The sequence below is a fragment of the Prunus mume genome, linkage group LG8, assembly GCF_029339155.1.
Source record: "Prunus mume cultivar Tortuosa linkage group LG8, ASM2933915v1, whole genome shotgun sequence".
In the NCBI taxonomy this organism is placed as follows: domain Eukaryota; kingdom Viridiplantae; phylum Streptophyta; class Magnoliopsida; order Rosales; family Rosaceae; genus Prunus; species Prunus mume.
In genome coordinates, this window is record NC_142705.1 from 23307784 (window position 1) to 23330400 (window position 22617).

A 22617-nucleotide genomic window follows, 5' to 3' on the forward strand; every position below is an offset into this window, starting at 1 on the left:
TTTTGAGTTATAGGAAAAAAACAAAAAACAAAAAAGGAAAAAAAAGAGAGAAAAAAAGAGAACATAAAAGATTTTATAGAAATAATAAGATAAGAAAGAGAGACCAAAACATAGAATACAATACATGGTCTCATCCTACAAGGTAATAATAGGATACATGGTCAGTTTGGTTTGGACTTCAAATTTTAGTTATGAAATTAAGTTTCCTAATATTTAATCTATAAAATTATGAATTATTGTATTGTGCATGGGGGCGAAGGATATTGTGGGTGGTAAAGAAAACTATTAGAAAAGTGTTGGTGGGACCATTTGCTTCTACTATTAAATGTATTATCAATTATAAAGATGAATTGGCATTTTAAAATAAGATACAATTATGTTTTTTCAAATTTACATGGTGAACCAACCGGATTGGTGTGGGGGACAAGTTGGTGTGCCATAACAGAAGTTAATTTACCATAGATTTCCGAGTTTCTTGGATTACAAGTGCCCTCAGCATTTATGAAGTAGGTTGGTCCGAATTCATTGAAAGTTGGTCGCAGACTCGGAAGAGCATGAAATATATGCCATAGTACAAGTTAATTGACCAAGGAACATACCACATCCTAGTTACAAAACATTTGTCAAATTTGGTTCCTATTGTAGGATTGTCAAATATGCCACCTCCTTTCAATCAAATACTCCTCTTACATATGCTATGCAAACAAGAAGAAACCATCTATTACATTTGTCAGCCAACTGGATCTAAATCAACCTCCGTGTCCATTCCACCGTCAATCATCCCAGCCTCGACTTCAGCATCTGCTTCCATCTGTCCTGCCTCTTGACCTACATCCGTATCAGAGCTTTGCTTCTGATGTTCATCGGGGATCGGACTACAACCTTGGGACATGTCACCAGTTGCAACAGTGGCATCAGTGTCCGTTGGTGTCACTGAGGCTTCAAGCACAGCTCTGATTCCTTCACCATCTATCTCATTTGCAGCTGTTGTAATCTTCAGTAAAATTAAAAACAAAATATTATTGTGAAAATTCTTGGAGAACACTTCCACTCTGGATACGCACGCATGAATTTACTGGATCCTCAAATTTGAAAACACCTCTCCAAAGGAAAAAAGGAACACAAAATATACATATTTATTTCACACATACATATTATTTTGTCATTTACATGTTCCACTTTCACAGGAATCAAAGATCTCAAGAAATATAAAATCTAGAAATCCACTACAATTCCAATTATACCTGATTTTCTTCTACTTGATGTGCAGTACCCTTTGTTTCTTCCTTTTTAGCACGTTTAGACTTGTCATTTGGTTTAGCTTGGTATTTAGACCGCTCTTCAGGTGTCAAAAGTTCCAGAGGAACTACTCCTTCAATACCAAATTCAGTAAACTGCAATTACATCAATAAAATTCGTGTAAGCTCGGTGAAAAAAATTAATCATATATTTTAAAATATTTGCATAGTCGGTTGTCATATTAATCATACTCTAGAAAACCCTTCCAAGTCTTGTCTAGCTGAAAATCGAAGACCTTTCCAGCAATAAACCTGCATAATGAAAATTTAGTATAGGATAAAATAAAATCTACTTGTAAGTTGAATGCTAGTTTCAACAATTCTAATAACTTCAAATAATCAAGAAAAACAAAGTAACACACATTTAATCACATGGTGAAGCTGTTGAACAATCCAAACCACTACATAAAATAGCACTCCATATTAACAATGAACAGTAGTCAAAAGTCCACAACTTTTATCTAAATCCTTTTCAAACAATTTACATATTTATCTTCTGATTCCGGAGGCCGGTTAGTTTTTCAAGATACCTTTTTGCTCATGTCAGTCTTTCTTATTTTTGGGACCTTTCCTATTGAGAGGGGCGATAGTATACTAAACTTGCACACACTACACGGATGCTAGGACTCGAACCCAGAACCTTTCCTCAGAGCAATTGGTTCCTTTGCAGTTTGTATATGTATTTTCTTAGGAAGAGAAGTATTTTCATGTAGAGAGAATGAATAGAAAATGAGGAAGGCAGTCTTAGAATAGCAATGAACCTTTACAGAAGACAGTTGATGAATTTTAAAAATACTCTTACCAATGTTTGATAAAGATCTACTATTTTTCTTTCTTTTTAAATATATATATATATATAATAATTTTTCTTTCTTTTTATTATATATATATATATAATAAATTCAAGATTACTTCAAACTGACAGGCTTAGTAAATAAAATATGTATATAATTTTTTTTGATATTTCAGTCCAAAAGTTTGAAGGACAAACGATTTTTCATTTTATATAAGAAACTGGAATGTTATAAAATGATGCTGTAAATAGATCTTAAAAGATCTTTGAGAGATGCCTAGACAAGTTTACTATATGTTTTAAAGGGCCTGTCTCATTATTATTAATTATGAATGGGGAATCTGTTTATTGCTATTAATGTTCTACTGGGAGTCTAAGAGTTTGTCTAGATGTTATTAATGTTGCCTGGGAACTGGTTATTAACGCCGTATGGCAACTCTGAAGGATCCTCCTGGAAAGGTCTAGGGTAATTAATGTTGTATTATTAGAGGGATAAGAATTGTGGTCAGAGGACTCAACCTAGAAGAATTTGTATGGAAGTATTATCAGTTTGTGAAAATTCCTAAAGGTTCTCCTTGATTTCACTTTAGAAATCTAAGCTCCAACGATGTTTGGAGTAGTTCTCACCTAGCTGTAATGGTTTGATGCACACCTATTTGCTTGGGTTACTTCATATGTTTGGCTCTATTTACATCATAAAAGAAAGAAAAAAAAAGAGTATAAAACAAGATGGATATCATCAGAAACAGCAAAAACCAAGGACAGCCAATGAGAAAAAAGAAATAAAACAGGCATCAAAAGCCAAACAAGGAAAACCTAAACCACGAGCTTATGAGAAGAAAACAGACCAATCCAGAAGGATCAAGGGGGTAATCCTTTAACTGTTTAGAGATGTAAGCCCAAAGACAAGCAAAATCCGATTCTATATCAAAGTGAAGTCACCTAATTCTCTCTCTGATAAAAGATTCTTTTGTTTCTTTCCACCACACTACCAAAAAGAGGCTGCAACAGCACAATTCCAAGAGATAGTTCAATAGTTAACTCTATCACCCAAATGATACATTGATCACTAACTCCATACTCTAATTCAGCAAAAGACAATAAAAAGATTGTCTCATGTTATCTATCAGAAGTAAGGGTGCCTGGCTCAATGGCAAGCCAAATCTTTTATATTTTGTAACTTTTCCATACAGTTATGATATAAGAAGATTTTTTCTTTGTTGTATTGGGTGGGTTATAGGACAAACAAGCCCCCTTTTCCACATTGTTTCCATTATCATCAGAAACTATAGTCCGAGGATTCAAAAAAGTCATCTTGCAAAAGCATGTCATGAGAAGAAATACAAGTTGCTTGATAGTAATAAGCTCATGTAGAAGCAGTGTAAATCGCTCTTGACAATATACTCCACAAAATTGAATATGATAACTCAAGTCTAAGAACCAAAACTCACTCGGTTATTTTTGTGGTGATATTCAGCTTCTATTCCAGCTGCTGGATCCATCTGTAATTTAAAGAAATGAACTTCATCTTTAATAAAAAGTTACATTGAAAATGAAAACCTCATAATATCAGAAGGGACAAGAGTGAGGGAGAGCACACATACACACACAAACAGCATATTAGTTGGACATTGAGAAGCAAAGAGTGCTTACATCGTCAGCCAGGGGCTTCCAGTAATCAGTGATGGCAGGTGTTCGAACACGTTGAGGATCAGTCAAAGCATTCTGGACATGTCAAAAGTCTCTTGAGAAAAAATAATAGCAAATTTATTCAAATTAATTTTGTAGTTAACATGATTGAAAGGAAAATCTTACTACATAGTTTCATGTTTCTCCCTCACTGACTCGATATGTAATCTTTTTTCTTCTTTATAATAAGAGTTGAACAGAAAAACGTGCAAAATGAACCTCTACTACTGTTTCCAAATTCAATTTATAAGTTTTCTGTGAGTTATCCATTTCTGTCCAATTTGTAGCGAAGAAAACCAAAGAGAGGAAGTATATAGAAACATGCTATCTTTAAAACCACATATTTGGTCCGCCCTAGTTGATTTTTTTCCCATTTCATTTCCAGAATGAATCTGAACTACATTTGCGAAGTTGCAACCTAAAAAATATGTTTCGTGCCACTAACTTGCTGCCTTTATGGTGTTACACATCTGCAACTGTGCAGAGTGCGCTAATTGATAGTATATAATGCCATAATTTACACATCGATTCTTCATTGTTTTACAAGTGTAAATGTACTAATTCAGAAAGGAAAGTTGGTCAGAAGAATCAGCAAGTTGCTATAATATATATAACATACATAAGCAGTAGGCTTGCATTACAGATTAACTGAAATCCTGCATACCGGATTTTGATCTGCCCACTTCCACAACTGAGAGAGCTCTTTATTTCCCATTCTCCATCTCGGCCTACTGTTGAATTTAGACAAATAAAGATAAAAAGGGATTAAGTATGTTTCTTAAAAATCTAAATGGACAGTGCAAACTCATTAAATATTTTATATGAAAAGTTACATTACAACAAACAGACCTAATGCTGCAGTAAGGTTGGCGAACAATTCCAAAATTTTAATTTGTAGGCAGTGGTATATGTCAGCGGAAAGACATGGAGCACAACTAATCATTTCATACGTATATTAGTCATTTCTTAAAAGTATGAAAACTCCTAATCGTCTAATTGATACATGCATATTAAGATTTTGTGGTTTCTATAAACTGTTTTGTATCCAATTCATAAAATAGTATATTGTTGATATATCAATCCATGTCTGTTTTCAGTTGTAATGTGCAATAACTTAATTTCATTTCTTTATGAAATCACATAGATGATTTAGTTTATGGAATCCCATAAAATAATCATAGTGTGCTTTGGAGTATAAGGATTGAGAAACATAGATCCTTAAAAGGTTCTTGGCCGAAAAGTAAAAAATATAATCAGAACTCCATCATAATTACATGTAAAAAAAAACCTGCGTAATTTCAATTAAAATACAGTACCTTAATCTAGACTGTAAATTTTTTATTTTTCGTGCTCAGATGATAGCATATTATAAAATAACCAAAATACCCTTCACATTTGTATTCCCAACTTTTTTTTATAAGGGTAGGTTTGTCTTTCTCAAACCCAATTCATCTGTCCATTAAAGTTAAATAATCTCCACCACAATGTTTTTATCTACACTAGTTGGAAAGGAGACCACATCTCAAAACCACCCTAGCTTTTTCTTTTCTTTTTTTGCCCATTGGTTCTTCTTGTCTCTCTCACTCCAGTACTTGCAGCCCTCCTACTGAAAGTGTCGAGAAGTCTAGACGATTCTGAATACAGAAGTAATTTCCAAGTTCTTGTTCTGTTATGGAAAATTTCATGGAAATATCACTGAAATTTCGGAAGTTGCAATCACAGGAAGAATTATTATTCACCTCATGTTGCATCACCCAAAATTTTGACCCAAAAAGAACTAAAATATCAAATTGATTTGTCAATGCCTTCACCAAAAGTTTAGAATATAGTGATCTAAATAGGAGGCAAATCCGACTCACAAAACATACCCACACCAAAAAGAATTACTATGGCCAACACGAAATAACTAAAGCGGAATTGCCTAACAGGGGTAGAAAACAAAGGATGAGTTGTCTTTCTATCTGCTTATTCTTATTAAGACCATACACAGTAAGGAAAAAAAAAGGTGCAATTTGTTTCTTGTTAAAGTAAAACACATTAAAAGGCATAATAGGACCCAAATAAACAACCAACAAGTTGCATACCGCTTTTTGGCTCCTTCTTGGACCACTTTCTTCTCTGCTGGCTGCTTCTCAAATGGTGGACAACCATCACGTTTCCACCATACCTAAGCATATTTAAACACCAATTATGCTTAACAACAGTGATAACATTTTCTAAACAATAGTAACCAAGGCCGGACAGCACTCACCCAATTCTTTTCACGTTCTAATATATGCTCAATTTTATGAAGAAAATTCTCCCCCTTGGGTGGAGTCATTTCAAGCAGCTTTTTCACACGCTCCTCACAAGATTTTATTTCCTCTTTCTGAAATCAACGAGGAAAAGTTGTTTAGGAGACCCCATAGTATAGCACAGATATACTCAAGTAGACTTTATCATATCTTACAAAATTTTATGCATCTGACCATGTGCCAATAAAAGTAAATCTTCTTAACCAGAGAGTGAAAGGCATACCACACAAATTCATTCGTTTTCGCTTAAAGTGATGTCCATAGGTAAGGATTCAAGTATTAACGAAGATAAGATAATATTCCCACTGCAACTGAAGTAGGAAACAAGATTGCTTCTAGGCATAGAAGCAAAAGACTGCCAAATCAAATTGCCCAGAGACCATCATACACTTCAAAAGAGTACAATGAACTCGTTGAATTGCATGAGTAAATTAGCGAAATCACTCAACTCCAGACAAACTGATGTAGATGCCTGGTATGATATTACATTCATAAAAGTTATGGAAAGAATTCAGTTTTTAGTACTTTAATCCATCCTTGTTTCCAATCCCTAAATTTGGAGACAAAACAAACACAATACACCTAAGGCTTCTCAATTGTCCAACAAATATGTCGTCACAATAACCAATAATCCAATTTTCTACTGACACCTTTTACTATAAACAGAGCTGCCAACATAAAGTTTCTTTGTCAAGTTTAAAGAAGAAAATAAAAAAGGTTACAAAACTTAACAAGACACAATCACAGCACTAACCATGCTATCGGAAGGCAAATCTTTTTCACTCTTTCCAGGGGCCTACAAGCAAATAAGAGTTAGTAAGAACATTTACCATATCAAGTACTATCAATATTTTGGGGTAACAGATCAATTTGAAAGTTGAAAAAGGACATTAGAACTAGCCCAAAGGTCAAGGAGTTATGGTAATATTTCCCAGAATCAATATTAAGACCGTTTCAACTGCTACCTTCAGATAATCAAACAATATGAGGCACTGCACAAGAATATGACGTCGGAAACTCGGATCCTTCAACTGTGCCCACCAGAAAACAGGAAAAATAAAGATCTTAAATCAAAATAATGGTCCACTATAAAAATAAATCTAAGTCAGTCAACACTCCAGCATTACTAACCTCCAAACCCATTAGTTTACTGCTCGTAAGATATTTTATGCTGAAATTTGCCGCCTCCTCCTCCAAACTATTGGCATCTCCCTCTTCGTCACTTAATGGTTGAGCTTCAAATGTATTCAGGACAACCTAAACAAGAAATTCAAGAAAATATTATTTGGCTGAGTAATGAAACAGAGAAAGAAAAACTGTTATACCATGAAGATCAAAAAAAGAATATATCAGAAGATAATTATTATACCATTAAACCGGATGTAAATTTCTTCCACTTGGTAGGAGCAAGAGTTAAGGAAGGAGGGTTACAAAAGTGTTCCTGAAAACCCAACCAGACCAGTTTCTCAGCAAATATAATTTGAGATACCACCTATCCAAGTTAACTAAAACAACTCCAGGCTGAAGCTTTCCAAACAGACATTAACATTGAGCCTATTTGAGAGCTCTAATATAACTAGTACTGAAACTTTAATAAAACATCAATATCCTGCTGACAACCAAGATGAAAAAATGGGTACCCGTGGAAATATAATCCAGACGTATGGAAATGTCGATGATGGAAATAAAAAAATAAAAAAAATCAACATAAATTACAGAAAATTGCTTAAAACATAAAAGTTTTGAATGTAACTTTAGGAAATGCCATGTCAATCAATAATACATTAATTAAACATGTAAAATTCATAAGATAGTATATCAATGACAAACTTATGGCGCAAGGCAAAAACAATTTGCACTGACTCGTATGACCTTAAAACCAATCAATATAAAAAAATCATCACCTTAGCTCTCTCTCTCTCTTTCTCTCTCTCTCTCTCTCTCTCTCTAAATTAAACCCATTTCTTACAACCGACAATGTATTTGCTTCATTGTACGAACTTTTTTTTTCGTAAACTATATGAACACTACTTAGTGAGAGTATGCCTAAGCATGGACATTTGGAGCCATTGGATTGCTAAGAGTTTAAATAAGAACAACGCATCTAGCAATCCAACAACTCTGACATCCATGCTTACGCATGCTCACTTTTTTAATGCTCATAAGAGAATTTGTCCAATAAATAGGCAATTCTGGAAAACTCAAAAATAAAAATAAAAAGGAAATGAAACAGAAAAAGAAAAAAATTTACCTAGTTAGCTTAGAATTCGGGCAAAATGATAATAAATAATCTTATAAGTGAAATGCCAAGCCCATCAAAACTGAGAACCTTGTATGTAATCTCTCTCTCTATTCTTAATCTGATTTTATCGAACACAGATTGGCATAAATAGTGGTCTAATATTCTGATGCACAGTTTCATGAACGCTAAACTAAAACAAGTTTTAAAATTATTTACATTTCCACATGAAAAGTCAGTAACAATTGAAAGAATCATTGAAATTTTTTTGCCCCACATAACATAATTGTTAGCAATAGAAAATATTATGTTAGTAATTCGGTGATGCCAAAAGTATAGGGATGCTAATCTTTTTGTCTTTTTATGACAGGAAACAAAAATTTTGTCAATAAAGCAAACAGAAAATACAAATTAAGGAGAGTACAGTGATGGAAAATTTTATTAATGGGGACCATAATAAAGAAGACTATACAGGATACGACAAGACTTGATATGGGTATATTGAAAATCTCCAAAACCTAGGATAAAGTAATAATAATATAATTAAACCAAATCTCCAACACCATATCCTAATCTTTGAACATGGGGAATGGGGATTGTTTCAACCAGGCAATTCACAAAAGAATTTATAGGTAAACTATAGAGGTTTCTTTAGCATAATGATATCTGTTTACAAGAAGAATTACACAAACAAAATCTGAGTATTGAGTTAAATGACTTTGAAAACCATATAACAATAGCATTATATATGGACACTCTCTAAGTTCAAAACTTAAATCAAAATGGAGGGGAAAGCATAATTCTAACCCCTAGGCCATTTTTTATGTCATAATTTATCCTTCCAAGTGGCCAAGTTTACCTGTAAACTCCAAAATGTCTTGTAGAAGTTGAAATCGATGGAAATTCCTGAAAAACGTAAAACATTAAAATATATCCTTAAGAGACCTACATTCACAAGAAATGCTATACAAACTATATACAATCATATTATATATATGTAGACGTCAAAGTTAAGATATCAAGCAACTGCCTAGCAAGGATATACCATCAGGGGGGTCTTTCTCATATTTTGTCTCGTTTGATGTGTTAAAAACTCCTTTTATATTCACAGCTGCGAGCGTTAATCAGAAGAGCAACAAAATTACTTAAAAGAACAAGTGAACAGCAGGGTTCAGAGAAATTAAACTAAAAGTGAAGACAACGGTTGAAGACAAGCAGGTACCTGAACGCTCAGATAATGGGAAAAAATGAGCCAAAAACATTAGAATTCGTCCACAAAATACCACGTCATTTGCCTGTAAGTCAAGTTCAAAGACATTAGTACGAAACAAGACTACAACAATAAGTTTTGCAAGTGAAATTTTATTATCAAAGTAGTTACAGTTTACTTTTATCAAATAGTGAACAATAAGATGTGTAGCTAAAACACTTATTTAAAATCATTATTATTTCAAAAATCAAAACAAAAAACAAAAACATCAGCATGAGTTTACACCACATTTTTCAATTTACAGTCTTCCCATTTACAGACATAATTCTCAGACCAGAACCATATTCTCACCATATTTCATAAAAATATTTGCTTGCATAACTGAACGCTAGTTATGCTGTTCCTTCAGTGTTTTCTAGAAGAGTTTCTCCATAAAAATTAAGATTCTTTGGGCACAAATACCCTTTACATTTATCACACCATGTAATCTATTAAATTAGTGTCTAACAAAGGCAGCTTTTCGCTCCACAAACAGTGCCGCATAAAGTAAATGCCAAAAATAGCAATCCTCATTTATGAACTAAAAACTGAAATCTGAAAAATAGAGCAGAGCAGCAAGAATAATGAATGCAACTTCTAAATTTGGTAAGGTTTGAATTTAATTCAAGGTCAATCACAATGCACCATCCTGAAGTTTACAATGTCAAATATGCGCATACCATCACAAGTTTTGAGTATAATACAGATCAAACTGAGCACCAGTTAGTTAATTATAAACAATACAAAAAAGATGTGGCTTTTGAACGGCATGGATATACAATTTACTGTTTGAAAAGCAAACAAAAATCCCAATATAGGGAAAATTTTAAAAAATGAAAGTAGACTGTAATCCAGTGATGACTACTATGATTAGTAACACCACCTTTGACAGGCGACGAAGAAGTTGATTGCATGTTCTCAACATCACAAGTTTTCCTCGAGCAAAAAGCTCTGGCTGCATGTGAGGATCCATATAGATTAAAACAGATTGCAAATAGAGATAATCAAAAACTTTTAAAATGAAATACAAAACCAAAACAAACAAAAAACAAAAAAACAAAGAATATAAATCTTTTGACATTTTAAATACACAAACCTTTCCTAATATATCTTGTTTACTCTCTATATAACCAAAAACGTCTTTGCAGTTTCTCATAGTAGACATTTCTGTTAAGTCTTCCAACAGCTGAAATATCATGCCTCCTTCAATGTGTTCGTTCTCACAAAGATACAACACAATATCTGGTGCACAAAAAGATAACAGAACTGTAAGAGAGAGAGTGATGTAGGCTATAAGACTCATTAATTTTCTTCTTCATCAAAACAATTTTTACAAGCATTTAGCCATTGAATAGCTCTTATAATCCAAATAGCTAATCTACAGGCTTACTGTTCTATTAGACGATATACAGTTCAACATTTGAAAATCGAAAGTCATACAGAATTTTGTCAAAAATAATTTTAGGTGCGATCTAAATGTCAAAGGTAAACCCCAAAAATTAACAGCGCAAATAAAAATTCTTATATAGAAACAACATAAATGTAGTTTTTAGATCTTTATATCACTGATTCACAAGTTTTGGCTTATCAGAACCGTACTTTTTACAAAAACTTATCAGAACCGTACTTTTTACAAAAAGGTTCCAAATATTACAGAAATTGAATACACGATTCTTTGAAAAAGGAAGTCAACAGCATTTGATACAACCAACTAAGTGCTTAATAAAAGTTTAACAAGGATATGTACAGACCAAGAAGACGTGGAATATGTCCTTGGGTAGTTTCTCCATCATCAATTGATTGACCATACTGCATTATCTGCTCCCCAGACTGTACTGCAGAAGACTGTGAAAATATCAAGTTACCAAGTATAAAACACAACTTCTATGTTGATGTCTTAAATGTAAGGAGGGTTCAGGTTGATGGGGAGATCTAATATTTATAATCTTCAAAACAAAAGTAACAAAATTTGCCACATCAACTGCAGAATGCTCTACTTCACAAAGCCAAGTTGAAATATCCATCATTACAAATTTCCATATTCAAATTCGAATCATATTCCTGTGATGAAGGGGTGTCTAATAAAACACTAAGCCCAAATGCTCATGAATCCTGTTAGATCAGCCCATGGGTTATCAGAAGTCCACCTTACATTTGTCATGCTTCTTTTGCTTCGTTAATAGTCATATGCATATTATTATTTTAACCAATCCCTAGTTACAAGTCATTTAAAAGTTGAGCGGTTCATATGCCATTCTAATGATCTTGGATGGCCAGATTTAATAAAAACATATGCAAAAAAAGGAAAGAGAGTGATGCAACACATTACGGGCGAAAACAGAAAGCACACAAAAGGCACAACTGCCCTGGATCCTACCAAGAATAGCCAAAACAAAGGACTCTGTATGTAATCATGGTGATTGCACATAATAAAGATTTTTTTTTTTTTAAATAAAGGAAATCTGGACAAACCGCTATGTCAAATTTTTTAATTACCAATCAACCATTTTTATAGGTTTAAAAAGTCAGGCACCAAGAATACTCGGGCAAAAAGAAAACTAATAAAAACAAATCTAATATGTCAAAGTGATACTTGAGCCATGTTTGGTGGTACAAAAAAAAATTCAGGATAGAAAACAGATGTCTGAGATGAGGCTTATAATTGAAGATTGCTGCAGGTTGTGCAACAATTATGGGAATGTGGAAGCCAGTGAGGATTCAGGGAAAGTTCCATGAACCCTGAAATATACTAAAAGGTGACTTTGAGCATCACCATCAGCGCTCAACAGAGTAATCAAATTATAATACCCAGCCAATCAAGATGAACTTAACACAAAGAAATATCCCTTAAATATTTTGGCAATAAAGCCTACAAAATGCTCAAATTCTAGTTCTTTCTATTTAAAGTCCATTTCCTCAACCTATCTGCAAAGACTACCCGGTCTTCCGATCAATCAATCCAGAGGTATGACAACATTATGCATCTCCAAAGAGTAGGTACGTTCCTATTGTTAGGATTTTGGCTCGTCAAATATGTCCTAGTTGGTTTAGGATTGTTTTAAGAAAATTAGAGGTATACCAATTCTTGTCCTAGAGGGATTAGGAAAGAATTTCAGTTTTCCTGATTCAATTTAGGTTTGGATTTCTAGAAGTCTATTAGGATTTGGATAAGTGTAATTTCCTAATCCACTTAGGAATAGGAATTCAATCAGCCTTGGGACATGTAAGCCAACTCTATATCTATAAATAGGGTGCGGCAAGGCTTATTTTATAGCAAGGAAAAACAGCCAGAGACAGCCAAGAGTTTTGAGATTAGTTCCAAGGTTGCAAAAGTTCTGTAATCTCTATTATTAATCAAAGGAGCGGTGATTTCTCTACCTAGAGAAATCACAACTGGACGTAGGCAAAAGTTCTGCCAAACCAGTATAATTCTTGTGTGTTTCTAAGTTTTTCTAATATTTGCTAGTTTAGTCTATTGCCGTTGGTTACATTAAAGAACAAGATCTAGAAGGCGGGTTATTGAACACCTATCAGCCCTAAAACCCAAATAATCCACCAACCAGACACAATTCCAAACCCTAGCAGCATCCTGACCCAAATTTTTTTTTTTTGGTCGAAACCCAAAGTTGTGAAGTAAAAAAGGACAATGTAGAAACACAGGATCAACACTATTTGCTTCTTGTTTGGACAGACTACACCACTGTGAAGTCAATAAGCAAAGGGTCTTCTTTTTTGAGCACATCACAAGCATTAATTTACCCATGGACCACAAACCGCGCTAAAATATGCAGAATAAAGTAGAAATACAGTAGTCTACAAGTACAATCAAACAATCAAAGCATCCTGTGAACAAGTACCAGCAAGAGAAACATACCACCAGTTCCTGAAGCAATGTCCGGAGGATATTTTCTAACAATTGATTCTCATCTTGGACTAACTTTGTCTGTTTCTGTCATGAAGAAATCAGTTGGCCTAATTAGAATTAACCAAACATCGACATCCAAACGGCTAAAGTTTCATATGTTTGACTTGTTGTTAGATGTATCACGATAATTGTACATGTCATCATGTGCAATCAGGATGTATGTGAAGAAAGCAATGCAATGATGACTACAGCCCACCAAGGATCAAGCATTGAATCAAGTGAAACACTAATCGGTAAATTAGCAATTGGAGTTATAGGACAAAGGTAACAAAACCTGTGTATCCAAATGTAGCCAGAGACTGAAATCATACTTGTGTTTCAGTTTTCAGGCACAAAACCATAAATCACTATACATGCATTTACACGAAGACTCAACTTATCAAAATCTTTTTATTGGGTACCACATAATATTGTTAAAACTTAACACTGAACATGAGGGATCTAATGGGTTACCTGAGGTTTTATAACTTGTTGAACTGTCTGTAGAGCAAAACTTTCTGGTGGGCCAGGTTGCAATATGGCCCTCCTGAACACTTCCTGAGAATAAAAACAGAAAGAACAACTTAATCATATCTAACACAGAAGACAAAATAACAATAACACTTATAATTATGAAGAAAAAGAAGCTAACCATGTTGAAGACCTCAACTAAACAGCGAGTGTGAAGCCAATGACAAACAAAGCCTTCCCAAAAGCTCAATCACAATGAATTGAAACTTTCTGCAGCAGAAAGAAATAAAAATAAAAAACATCGTCAAAAATTTTGTTTGAACCAACAGTGATATTTGGAACTGTATGCTAGCATCTAAAAGGCACTTGCTTATATTTTCTACATCAATAACAAAAGAAATTGACCTACTTTCAAATGCTAGGTTTTGAAAGGCGTTGCCTAGGCGCGTCGATGCGAGACGGCAAAAATTCAGCTCAGGGGTCCCGTTGTTTAGCTGTTTGCAAACTTAATGTTCGCGCTGCCGGCGAGGCGTACGGAGGCGCCGGTTTCTGGCTGTGTGAGGCGCAGCTGCACGAGGAGAAGAGAGCACGCGTGTTTATTTCCGTTTAGGTTTTCGCTATGGGACGACGTCGTATCATCTTTGGGCTTCATATTACATTTAAGCTGGAACGCACGCTTAGCAAGCCCTTTTCTTCTCATCTATTCAGGCAAACAACTCGTTTGGGAGTGCTTTTTCTTGACGCTTATGCTAGTAACTTATGCATACAAAGAAGTAGTTTGTCGTTTGGATGTCACATTTAAAGGTGTTTTACACTATATAAAAACACTTTTGATATTTTGTTGAGTGTTTGGCTAACACAATAAAAGCGCTTTTAAAAGTACTTAAAAAAATGTAAAGAATCTCAAAATATTATAATAAATATAAAAATATATAAAAAAAGAGGGAAAAAAAAAAAGGAAGGGTATTTTGGCATTTTAAAAATTAAATATGGGTATTTTTCGGCATTTTAAAAGTTTCATTAAAGAGAGCTAAGTGCTTCCCTTGTTTTTTATCTTACTTTTAAGAAAAAGCACCTCTCAAGTGCTTCTTCCAAAACCACTCCAAGTGCTTTTGGATCTCACCCAAAGCGCTTTTGCAATTTTTGCCAAACACCATTTTTTAAAGACAGCGCTTTCACCCATTTAGAAGCGTTTTTAGCTGATCCAAAAGCACTCCCAAACGAGCCATGTGGAAGAGGGGATTTATGAAATCGAGAGAATGGTAAAATGAGAACATCATATGAGAATCTATCACAGTCATCCAAAGTCACCTGAGTAGTTGAAGAGAAAAAGCAAGCTTTATAATATAAACAGGTACACTGCATTTTCTCTTTAGCTCACGTGCCTTGCCGCACCTTTTCCAATTCCCCCACCTTTGAATTCAAATTTTTTTTTCAGACTCCATTTTGTTCATCTTAAAAAGATTCTCCTCCCAATATAATCTCCTATTTTCTATGGTCAGAATCAATACGTTTCTCTCGAATTCCCTCTCTTTCTCTCTTTGATATTAAAAATAAAATATCCTGGTTTTTAAAAGCTTTTTCTAAAAGCAACCTTACATTGAAGCACTTTTTAGGCAATTCCACAAATACCCTTATTAGGCCGTTTTCGATAACACCAAAGTTCATCTTCACGTAGCCTCCCAAGTTAGGAGACAACCATCTCTCAAGGCTTCAATCTCTTCAATCTCTCAAACTTTTTATATACGTTTTCTTTTTTTTTCTTTTTCGTGCTTTATTTTCTACCAAAAATTGGGTTTTTAATTTTCTTCTTTCTGGTACTTGTAATGGGAAATTACGTGCCTGAAATCATCTGCGTTCATGTTTCTATGGGGCAATCCTAATTTGTTTTTATCAGATTTCTACTTGCAAACAGAGCATGTATTATTGCACGTTTCACTGATTCAAACAAGAAATCTTTTATGAATTGCGAGAGAATTTTGGCTCTTTATTTCCAAACAAGCTCTATTTTTCTTTTAATTCCCTTTATGATAAACTAGTTTTGCTGCAAACTTTATTTCTTTGACTTCCATTAATCTTTTGTGAATAAATATCAAAACTATAGACCCAAAAAATAAGGGAAAAATATATGGGAGTGTGTTTGAATCCTTTTTCTTGTACAACTTGTGTATTGCTTTTGATGTATGTAGTTTTACCCAAGTTTTCCTATCTTTTTTTTTCATGCCTTCCATTCGATATTAGTAATTTTTTTTATTTGGACAAAGTGAATGACGCCATATCATATTACTCAAGGGCCTTTTATTGCTGCAAGTTTAATGCATGCATATTTTCTTTATTTCCATATTTAAGCCTAGTTTCAATATTGCTACAATTCAAACCTTACTCATTCAATATTATATACTAAATCTTTAATTTAGTCACTTTAAGCAAAGATCACTTTACAGTATCCTTACATCAGCATCATGTGTCATTATAAATAGTTACAGCACTTTTACGGTAAAATTTACCAAACGGGAAAAACGGCAGCAATCCCAAACTAGGCCTTTCTCTCTTTGATATTAAGGTTTGCTTTTTCTATTACATTCACTTAGGAGCCGTTCGATAACATTTTCAAGGCCCCGTCATTTTCTAGGTATGTTGTTTTCTTTTTCAATGGAATTGTGCTTTTATTTTCTACTTAATGTATTGGTCCATCAATTTCATTTGTACTTTTTTTTTTCGACATTATCTAGGAGTCCAAGTTTAGTATCAGTATTGAAATAGGCCCCAAGGTTTCAATTAAATCAATTTCATACGCGACATTTCAAAGTATTACCAATTTACACCCATCGTTACATTGACCGTCAAAGTCAGACATTAAATGCTGACGTGGCAATCGTGGGACCTACATCATAACCAAACAATAGTTAGAAAAAGACAAGACGAAAGGCAATTTCAAACCAAAAAAAAAAAACCTCAACTGGGCACGCGTTCCAAGGCATCGCTCCAATAACCCAAGGCTTGGACAACGAAATCGAACTAACTACTCGGTCTTGTTTTGGAGAGATTTTGATAAATAAATAAATAAAAAAGAGATGAAAAAAGTGGAGAGGAAACTCGCAAGAAGATCCGAATTGGTTGCCTGGAATGGATGAAAAGGTGTTGATATGTTTGTGTGGCAAGGCTGCTACAATTTGAACCTCTTGGATAGATTTGAATCCTGGGAGGCGATTTTCCATGTGTGCAGCAAAGGTACGTGAGACTAAGAAGGGTTTTCAAGGTTGTTAGTTCTGGGCACGGTTTGATTTGGCCATGTGTGAACTATCAAAGGCAGTGATTCCTGGGCTTCTAAAGTCGTGGAATAAGCTGGACAAATCAGTAGCAAAGGCAAGAACAAAGAGAAAAGGTCGTTTGGGTGTTGTTGGTGGCTTTGTGGGTTCTATTTGCAAGCTTCATTTTGGGAAAGGGATGTATGGATCTGGAGTGAACAAAAAGAGGAGCTTCGAATTAGCTTCTACCATTAAATGAATTGTTTGTGCGTTGTTTGTGTGATTCTGTAAGGGTTGGGTTGTTAGTGGCATTTTGTAATGGTTAAATTGTTATGTAAGGGTTAAGGGTTATGAGTAAGGGTTAAGGGTTAAGGGTTTAATTGCTGACTTTTTATAACTTGATGAAGTGAATGGAATGACAAAATTTGCAGAGAATTTCATCTAAATGAAGTGAATGGTCATCATAAAGAGTATGCAAATGAAGTGAATGGCATTCTAAATCTATGTGCTAGTGAAATTATGCAAAGGAATGCCAAAAACAATGTAAAGGGAAGTTAGAAAATGGATGCACCTGGAACAATCAAGTGAATGGCCAAAATAATGAAGTGAAATGCCAAAACAATCAAGTGAATTGGCAAAACAATCGAACTGAAGTGCCAACCCAAAAACTTCAAAAATTCTGCATTCAAAATGGGCTCAAAATAGCCAGATAATAACATTGTCAATTACATATTTGATGTCCTTTCAAATTCATTCCAAAATGGCAGTTTTCAGTGGATGTATTTGCATTCACAGTGGTTGACGCTTATGTGAATGCCATTACATCCATAAAAAAAAGTCAGTAATTAAGTTATACATAACCAATTTATCAAAAACAAAAACCTCCTAATCACAAACTGTCAGTCTAACAAAATAGAGTGAAGTCATCAAATTCTTTTTCAGGTTAACTTCAATTTAAACATTTGATCCTGCTGAAACAGAGTTGATGCATATGGACATGAAGTTGAGGCTGGTTGTGCTTCAGAAGTGGCATGTCCTTTCTTACTTGGTTTTGGCTGCACAATGTTTAGGATGTTAACATTTTATTTGGAATTTGAAGAAAATTGATAATAAACATCATAAAGAGAAGTTAGTTACCAGAGGTTTCCCTTTTTGCACATGCCTTAGAGGTGTAGGGGTCTTTTATTCCAACAGCCTAACAAATGGGCTTGGGCTACAGTAAAGAAGAAACGAGTAAAGTTGCCCCTTGTATTCTGAGTTCGAGGACCAAGCTCCAAAAGAGCTTTGAAAAGTTCGTGAGAACCTTAGAAAACACCCTAGATTCCTTTCACCAGTAAGCCAAATGAATGTGACATATTAATAATATGACTTGCTTGGAGCTTGCGGCATGGGAGCTAGCCTTCGCGAGTTTAGCAATTGAGAGAAACAGCTTGAAGTTCTTATATAAACAAAGGCTCATAGTATGGCAGAGAGTAAACTAGGGAGATTTTGACTAAAGAAGAGGGAAAGAGATGGGAATGGATAATGGGGTGTCTTGAGTGAATTTCCAGTTGCTTGACAAAGCTTGGTCGCACTCTGGATGATGATTTTGCTAGGTAGAAGAAGCCTCCTTTTATAGGCACTTTGACCCCTTAATCTTATCAAAAACTCTTTCTTGCTTTTCCTTCACTTTCTTCCATTCACTCTTATTTGGTGAAATTTCCCTAACCAGAGCACATAGGTAATAAGTCCTTTGGGGTTCCAAGATTTTTACACAGCTGGACCTCTCCATGTGGGTGAGGAGCCACCGCTTTTCTTCTTGGTTTTCCTATTAGAGCTCACAGAGGAAAGGAGAATGGATAGAGCATTTGCCTAATGGGTATTCCTCCTACACGTATGAATTTCCTTTGGTTTTTGCAATGGCTTCACGTTGACTCTGTTATGAAGCTTTAACAAGGGCTTAACACAATGCTAGATATTTTATTAGATACTGAGCTAGGCTTTTCCTAAGGCATTGGGTCATTGGCCTCTTATTTTCAGTAGTCAGCTAAGCCTTCTATGGTTTCGTCAAGCTGCTAGAAGTGGCTTATTTGCTCTTTTTTTTTTTTTTACGAGGTGTTGAATGCCTTAGTTGATGTGAGGTTTTCCTAAATGTTGCAGACCACTACATATTTTCCTAAGTCATTGGGTCACGTGTTTCTCTCTCTCTCTCAATTGCTTACCCATGTGCTTGGACCCAATAAATGGGCTTGAGTTTTGGCGCTCCCAAGTAGCCCAAAACTTCCATTCCTTGAACCCTTAATGGCCCCCATGAGTGCTCGTAACCATCCATACCACAACCTTCTCTGCAAGCCCCGGATATTTACGTGGCTTGGGCCCACTTAAGCTTGTAGCGTGGTTTGGCATTAGAATAGCGGTCCTTTAGCTTAGCATAGCCTGTTTATTTAGCATGTTCATGCTCGAAGTTCTATTATGCCATGTAATAAGTTATGACCGGGCCAGATAGCATTTAGCAGGTCAGTGAGCGTGTGTTTACAGAGTTAGGACATTTTCCGAGCTCGTTTTGACCTTTTTGCATGGTGGGTTTCCATGTTTGCTTGGCGTAGTGTGTGGCCCTCAACTTGTAGGGGTGTGTCCAACAAACTCTCATATGTCCCAGTTGGGCTCCCCTCGTAGTTAAATATTTATGTCGGGCTAGAAATAAGCCTTGACCTAGCCTTGGATTTTTTGGGTCTCAACAAGAGGCTTTGGATCTTTTCTTTATGGTGCTTAGACCAACTGAAGTGGCTGCTTGAGATGGATCAATAGTAGTCTACAACATAAAAATGCTTGCCAGTTAGCAACAAAAGCTTAGGGTTAGTAAGGCATAGAATTGAACAAGATTGAGTTGCTTATACCTGGATATTTTCAGTACCCATCTTCCTCTTAGTTGCAAGGTTTGGCTTTTGAGGGAAGGTTCCTATGGCAAGTCCTCCTATTGTGCCCCTTTTTACCACATTGTCCCAAATTTGAGAGAGTAATGTGTGTTGGGAATGAGGAGACAATGCAGTTTCAGCTTGGTTGTTTGACTCTCTCATATTCATTTTACCCTTGTGTTCTCCATCTTATTTCTTTCTACATGTCTTGAAGTAAATTGTTGTCAAATAGCCAGTCATCCACAAAATCCATGACATTAAGACCCCCTTTATAATTTATGGCTGCAATAGCATGAACACAAGACCATCCCTGCAAATCCCATGCTCTACAAGAACAACTCCTTAATTCCAAGTCCACAATATATTATGCATGGTCATCAGCTGACACTTGGAATTTACCTCCACCTGACCACATTGCCACACAAGCACCTACCTTGTCTTTATTTCCCTCCACCTTCTTACATATTCTTGGGCAGATAGGCTTGTTCCATTTTAGCATTTTTTACCTTCTTCCTTGTATTCTCCTTATCAACTTACATCTAATATACTCAAACATTGTAAAAATTGGTCAATCCCTACATTCCAATATGGTAGCATTGAAAAACTCACACAGATTATTCAACAACGTGTCACACTTCAAATGAGTGTTGAAGTGTGATTTTGACCAATGCCTTGGAAGTTTATCTGGAGTGGTTAGCCATTCATATGCATTCCTTGGACAGTTTTTTCAGGTCTTACATGGCCCTTGTAAAGTGGAGGACAGTGGTTGCATATAATGCTTCCTAAAACATATCTCTCAGGCTTTTTGATTTGAACAATATCTTATAGTTAGATAAAAAGGTGTCTTGCACAGAACCTGTGGTCACAATTAGGGACCACTTGCTCAAAAGTAGGTAGTAAACCTTTTTCTTTGTCGGATATAAAGGTGAAGCCAAATTGATTAACAATTTCACAATCCTTAACCAATAGCTCCAGAAACCAAATCTAAGAATCCTTGCACTCTGATTCCACAACTGCATACACAATTCCTCAGGTTTCATTGTTGGTGTTTATACCCACAGCAGTTAACAATGGCTCTGCATAAACACTCTTCAAAAAGCACCCATCTACACCTATATTGGGTCTACACCCAGCTTTGAACTCTTCCTTAGTAGCTCCTAAACAAACATACAACCTTTGAAATTGTGGTTGCCCCAACTGTTGTTGGTAATCAGACTAAATCAATAATCCAAAATTCTTGAATATTGTTCATTGAAAGTGCCCTCAATCAACTTTAGTGCCTTATCTTTTGCCATATGCACTTTTTCTCTTGACACCCCTGTATTATAATCATTCTCAACAGTCTCCTTGAATGACCAGACTGGCCACTGGAGATTGGACTTCAATGTCTCAACATATTTCTTGCTTATCCATGTTGACTTCACAGTAAGGTTCTCCCATAACTGTGTACATGTGTGCTCACCTACATATGTCTTCACTTGCAATGTGTTCTCATGTTGCCTTTTTGAAGCATATATCATCCACCCACAATTTGGGGCCCCACAAACTGCCTTCGGCTTAAAAGCTTCATTCCTAATAAAAACAACATCCCTATTTTGCAAGATGGAGTATTCTCTGATAGCTGCCCTAAACACCTTACAATCAGTAAACAACATGTCAATCTCAAACTTTGGATCTGCCATGTTAGTTGTAGCATTGAACTCTGGCTAATTCTTATCAGCTTCATCTTCAAAATTATACTTGCACTCAGAATCTTCATAATCTAATTCAACATCTGTAGGCCAATCAGTATTAGCCTCATTCCCAGTTTCTTTAACCCTTGTCCATTCAGTTTGGTCATCCACCCATTCTTTTAAATAAAAAAAACATATCTTTATCTTTACTAAAGTTCTTGGAAATCATATAATCTGAGTCCTCACTATCAACAAAATCATCATCTTCATATTCAAAGTTTACAACATTTGCATATCTTCTTCCACTTCTTAACTTCATGAAATAGCTTTTGGACTCAGTCCTAATGCCCTTAACCCTTCCTTCCACATCTTCTTTGTCTTTCTAGTGAATAGTCTTTGTCCTCCTCAAACTGCTGCATCTTTTTTTACCAAAAGCACACTTGACCGTATGTGACATGTCATCCGTCACTTTATCCTTGTCTTTGGCTTTAACAGAATAACCCCTATTAGTCTTTTCTTAGCCCTTGTCAGAGTTCTCCTCATTATTCACAGTTGCCTTTTCTTTGCCTTGTTTAGAAGCTTGATCTATCAACCCATCTTAGTCAACCCGTCTTCAATCAACCTTTCTTCATTCAACTCTTTGCCTTGTCCACCGGCTTCTTGATTCAACCCTTCTTCATTTAACTCTTCATTCAACTCTTCTATTACAACACTTGTTTTTTTTTTGTTAAACCTTTTCCACATGAGATACTCCCTGACCCACTGGAACAATGGCACCATAATTGTCATCAAGCTCTTCAATCGCTACCCTAGTGTTGGTCCCAAAATCATCATCCAAATTTATAAATATGTTTGAAGCCACTTG

At 35.2% G+C, this 22617-nt stretch overlaps 2 protein-coding genes across 8 annotated transcripts in view; one reads left to right on the forward strand and one right to left on the reverse strand.

Moving 5' to 3' along the window:
* The window catches only part of NCBP (Putative cap-binding protein), a 73218-nt gene that overhangs the window by 10123 nt on the left and 40478 nt on the right, over positions 1-22617 (forward strand). The window lies entirely within an intron of this gene.
* THO1 (nuclear matrix protein-like protein) lies at positions 522-14620 on the reverse strand. Of its 7 annotated transcripts, none has more exons than XM_089043213.1 (22): positions 14347-14620; positions 14119-14207; positions 13941-14024; positions 13437-13511; positions 11314-11407; positions 10659-10804; positions 10446-10517; positions 9536-9608; positions 9359-9424; positions 9173-9219; positions 7444-7515; positions 7206-7331; positions 7040-7105; positions 6829-6870; positions 6032-6148; positions 5865-5947; positions 4445-4511; positions 3745-3816; positions 3543-3593; positions 1491-1550; positions 1245-1394; positions 522-994 (listed from the first exon to the last, which is right to left on the reverse strand). In XM_089043213.1, the coding sequence occupies exons 2-22, from the start codon at positions 14119-14121 to the stop codon at positions 731-733; spliced, it is 1830 nt and encodes a 609-aa protein (XP_088899339.1). In that variant the 5' UTR covers positions 14122-14207; positions 14347-14620; the 3' UTR covers positions 522-730. The 7 variants fall into 7 exon arrangements, with proteins under 7 accessions (XP_088899339.1, XP_088899337.1, XP_088899340.1 ...); XM_089043211.1 differs by having other exon boundaries at positions 6995-7105; XM_089043214.1 differs by having other exon boundaries at positions 11314-11392; positions 14347-14612.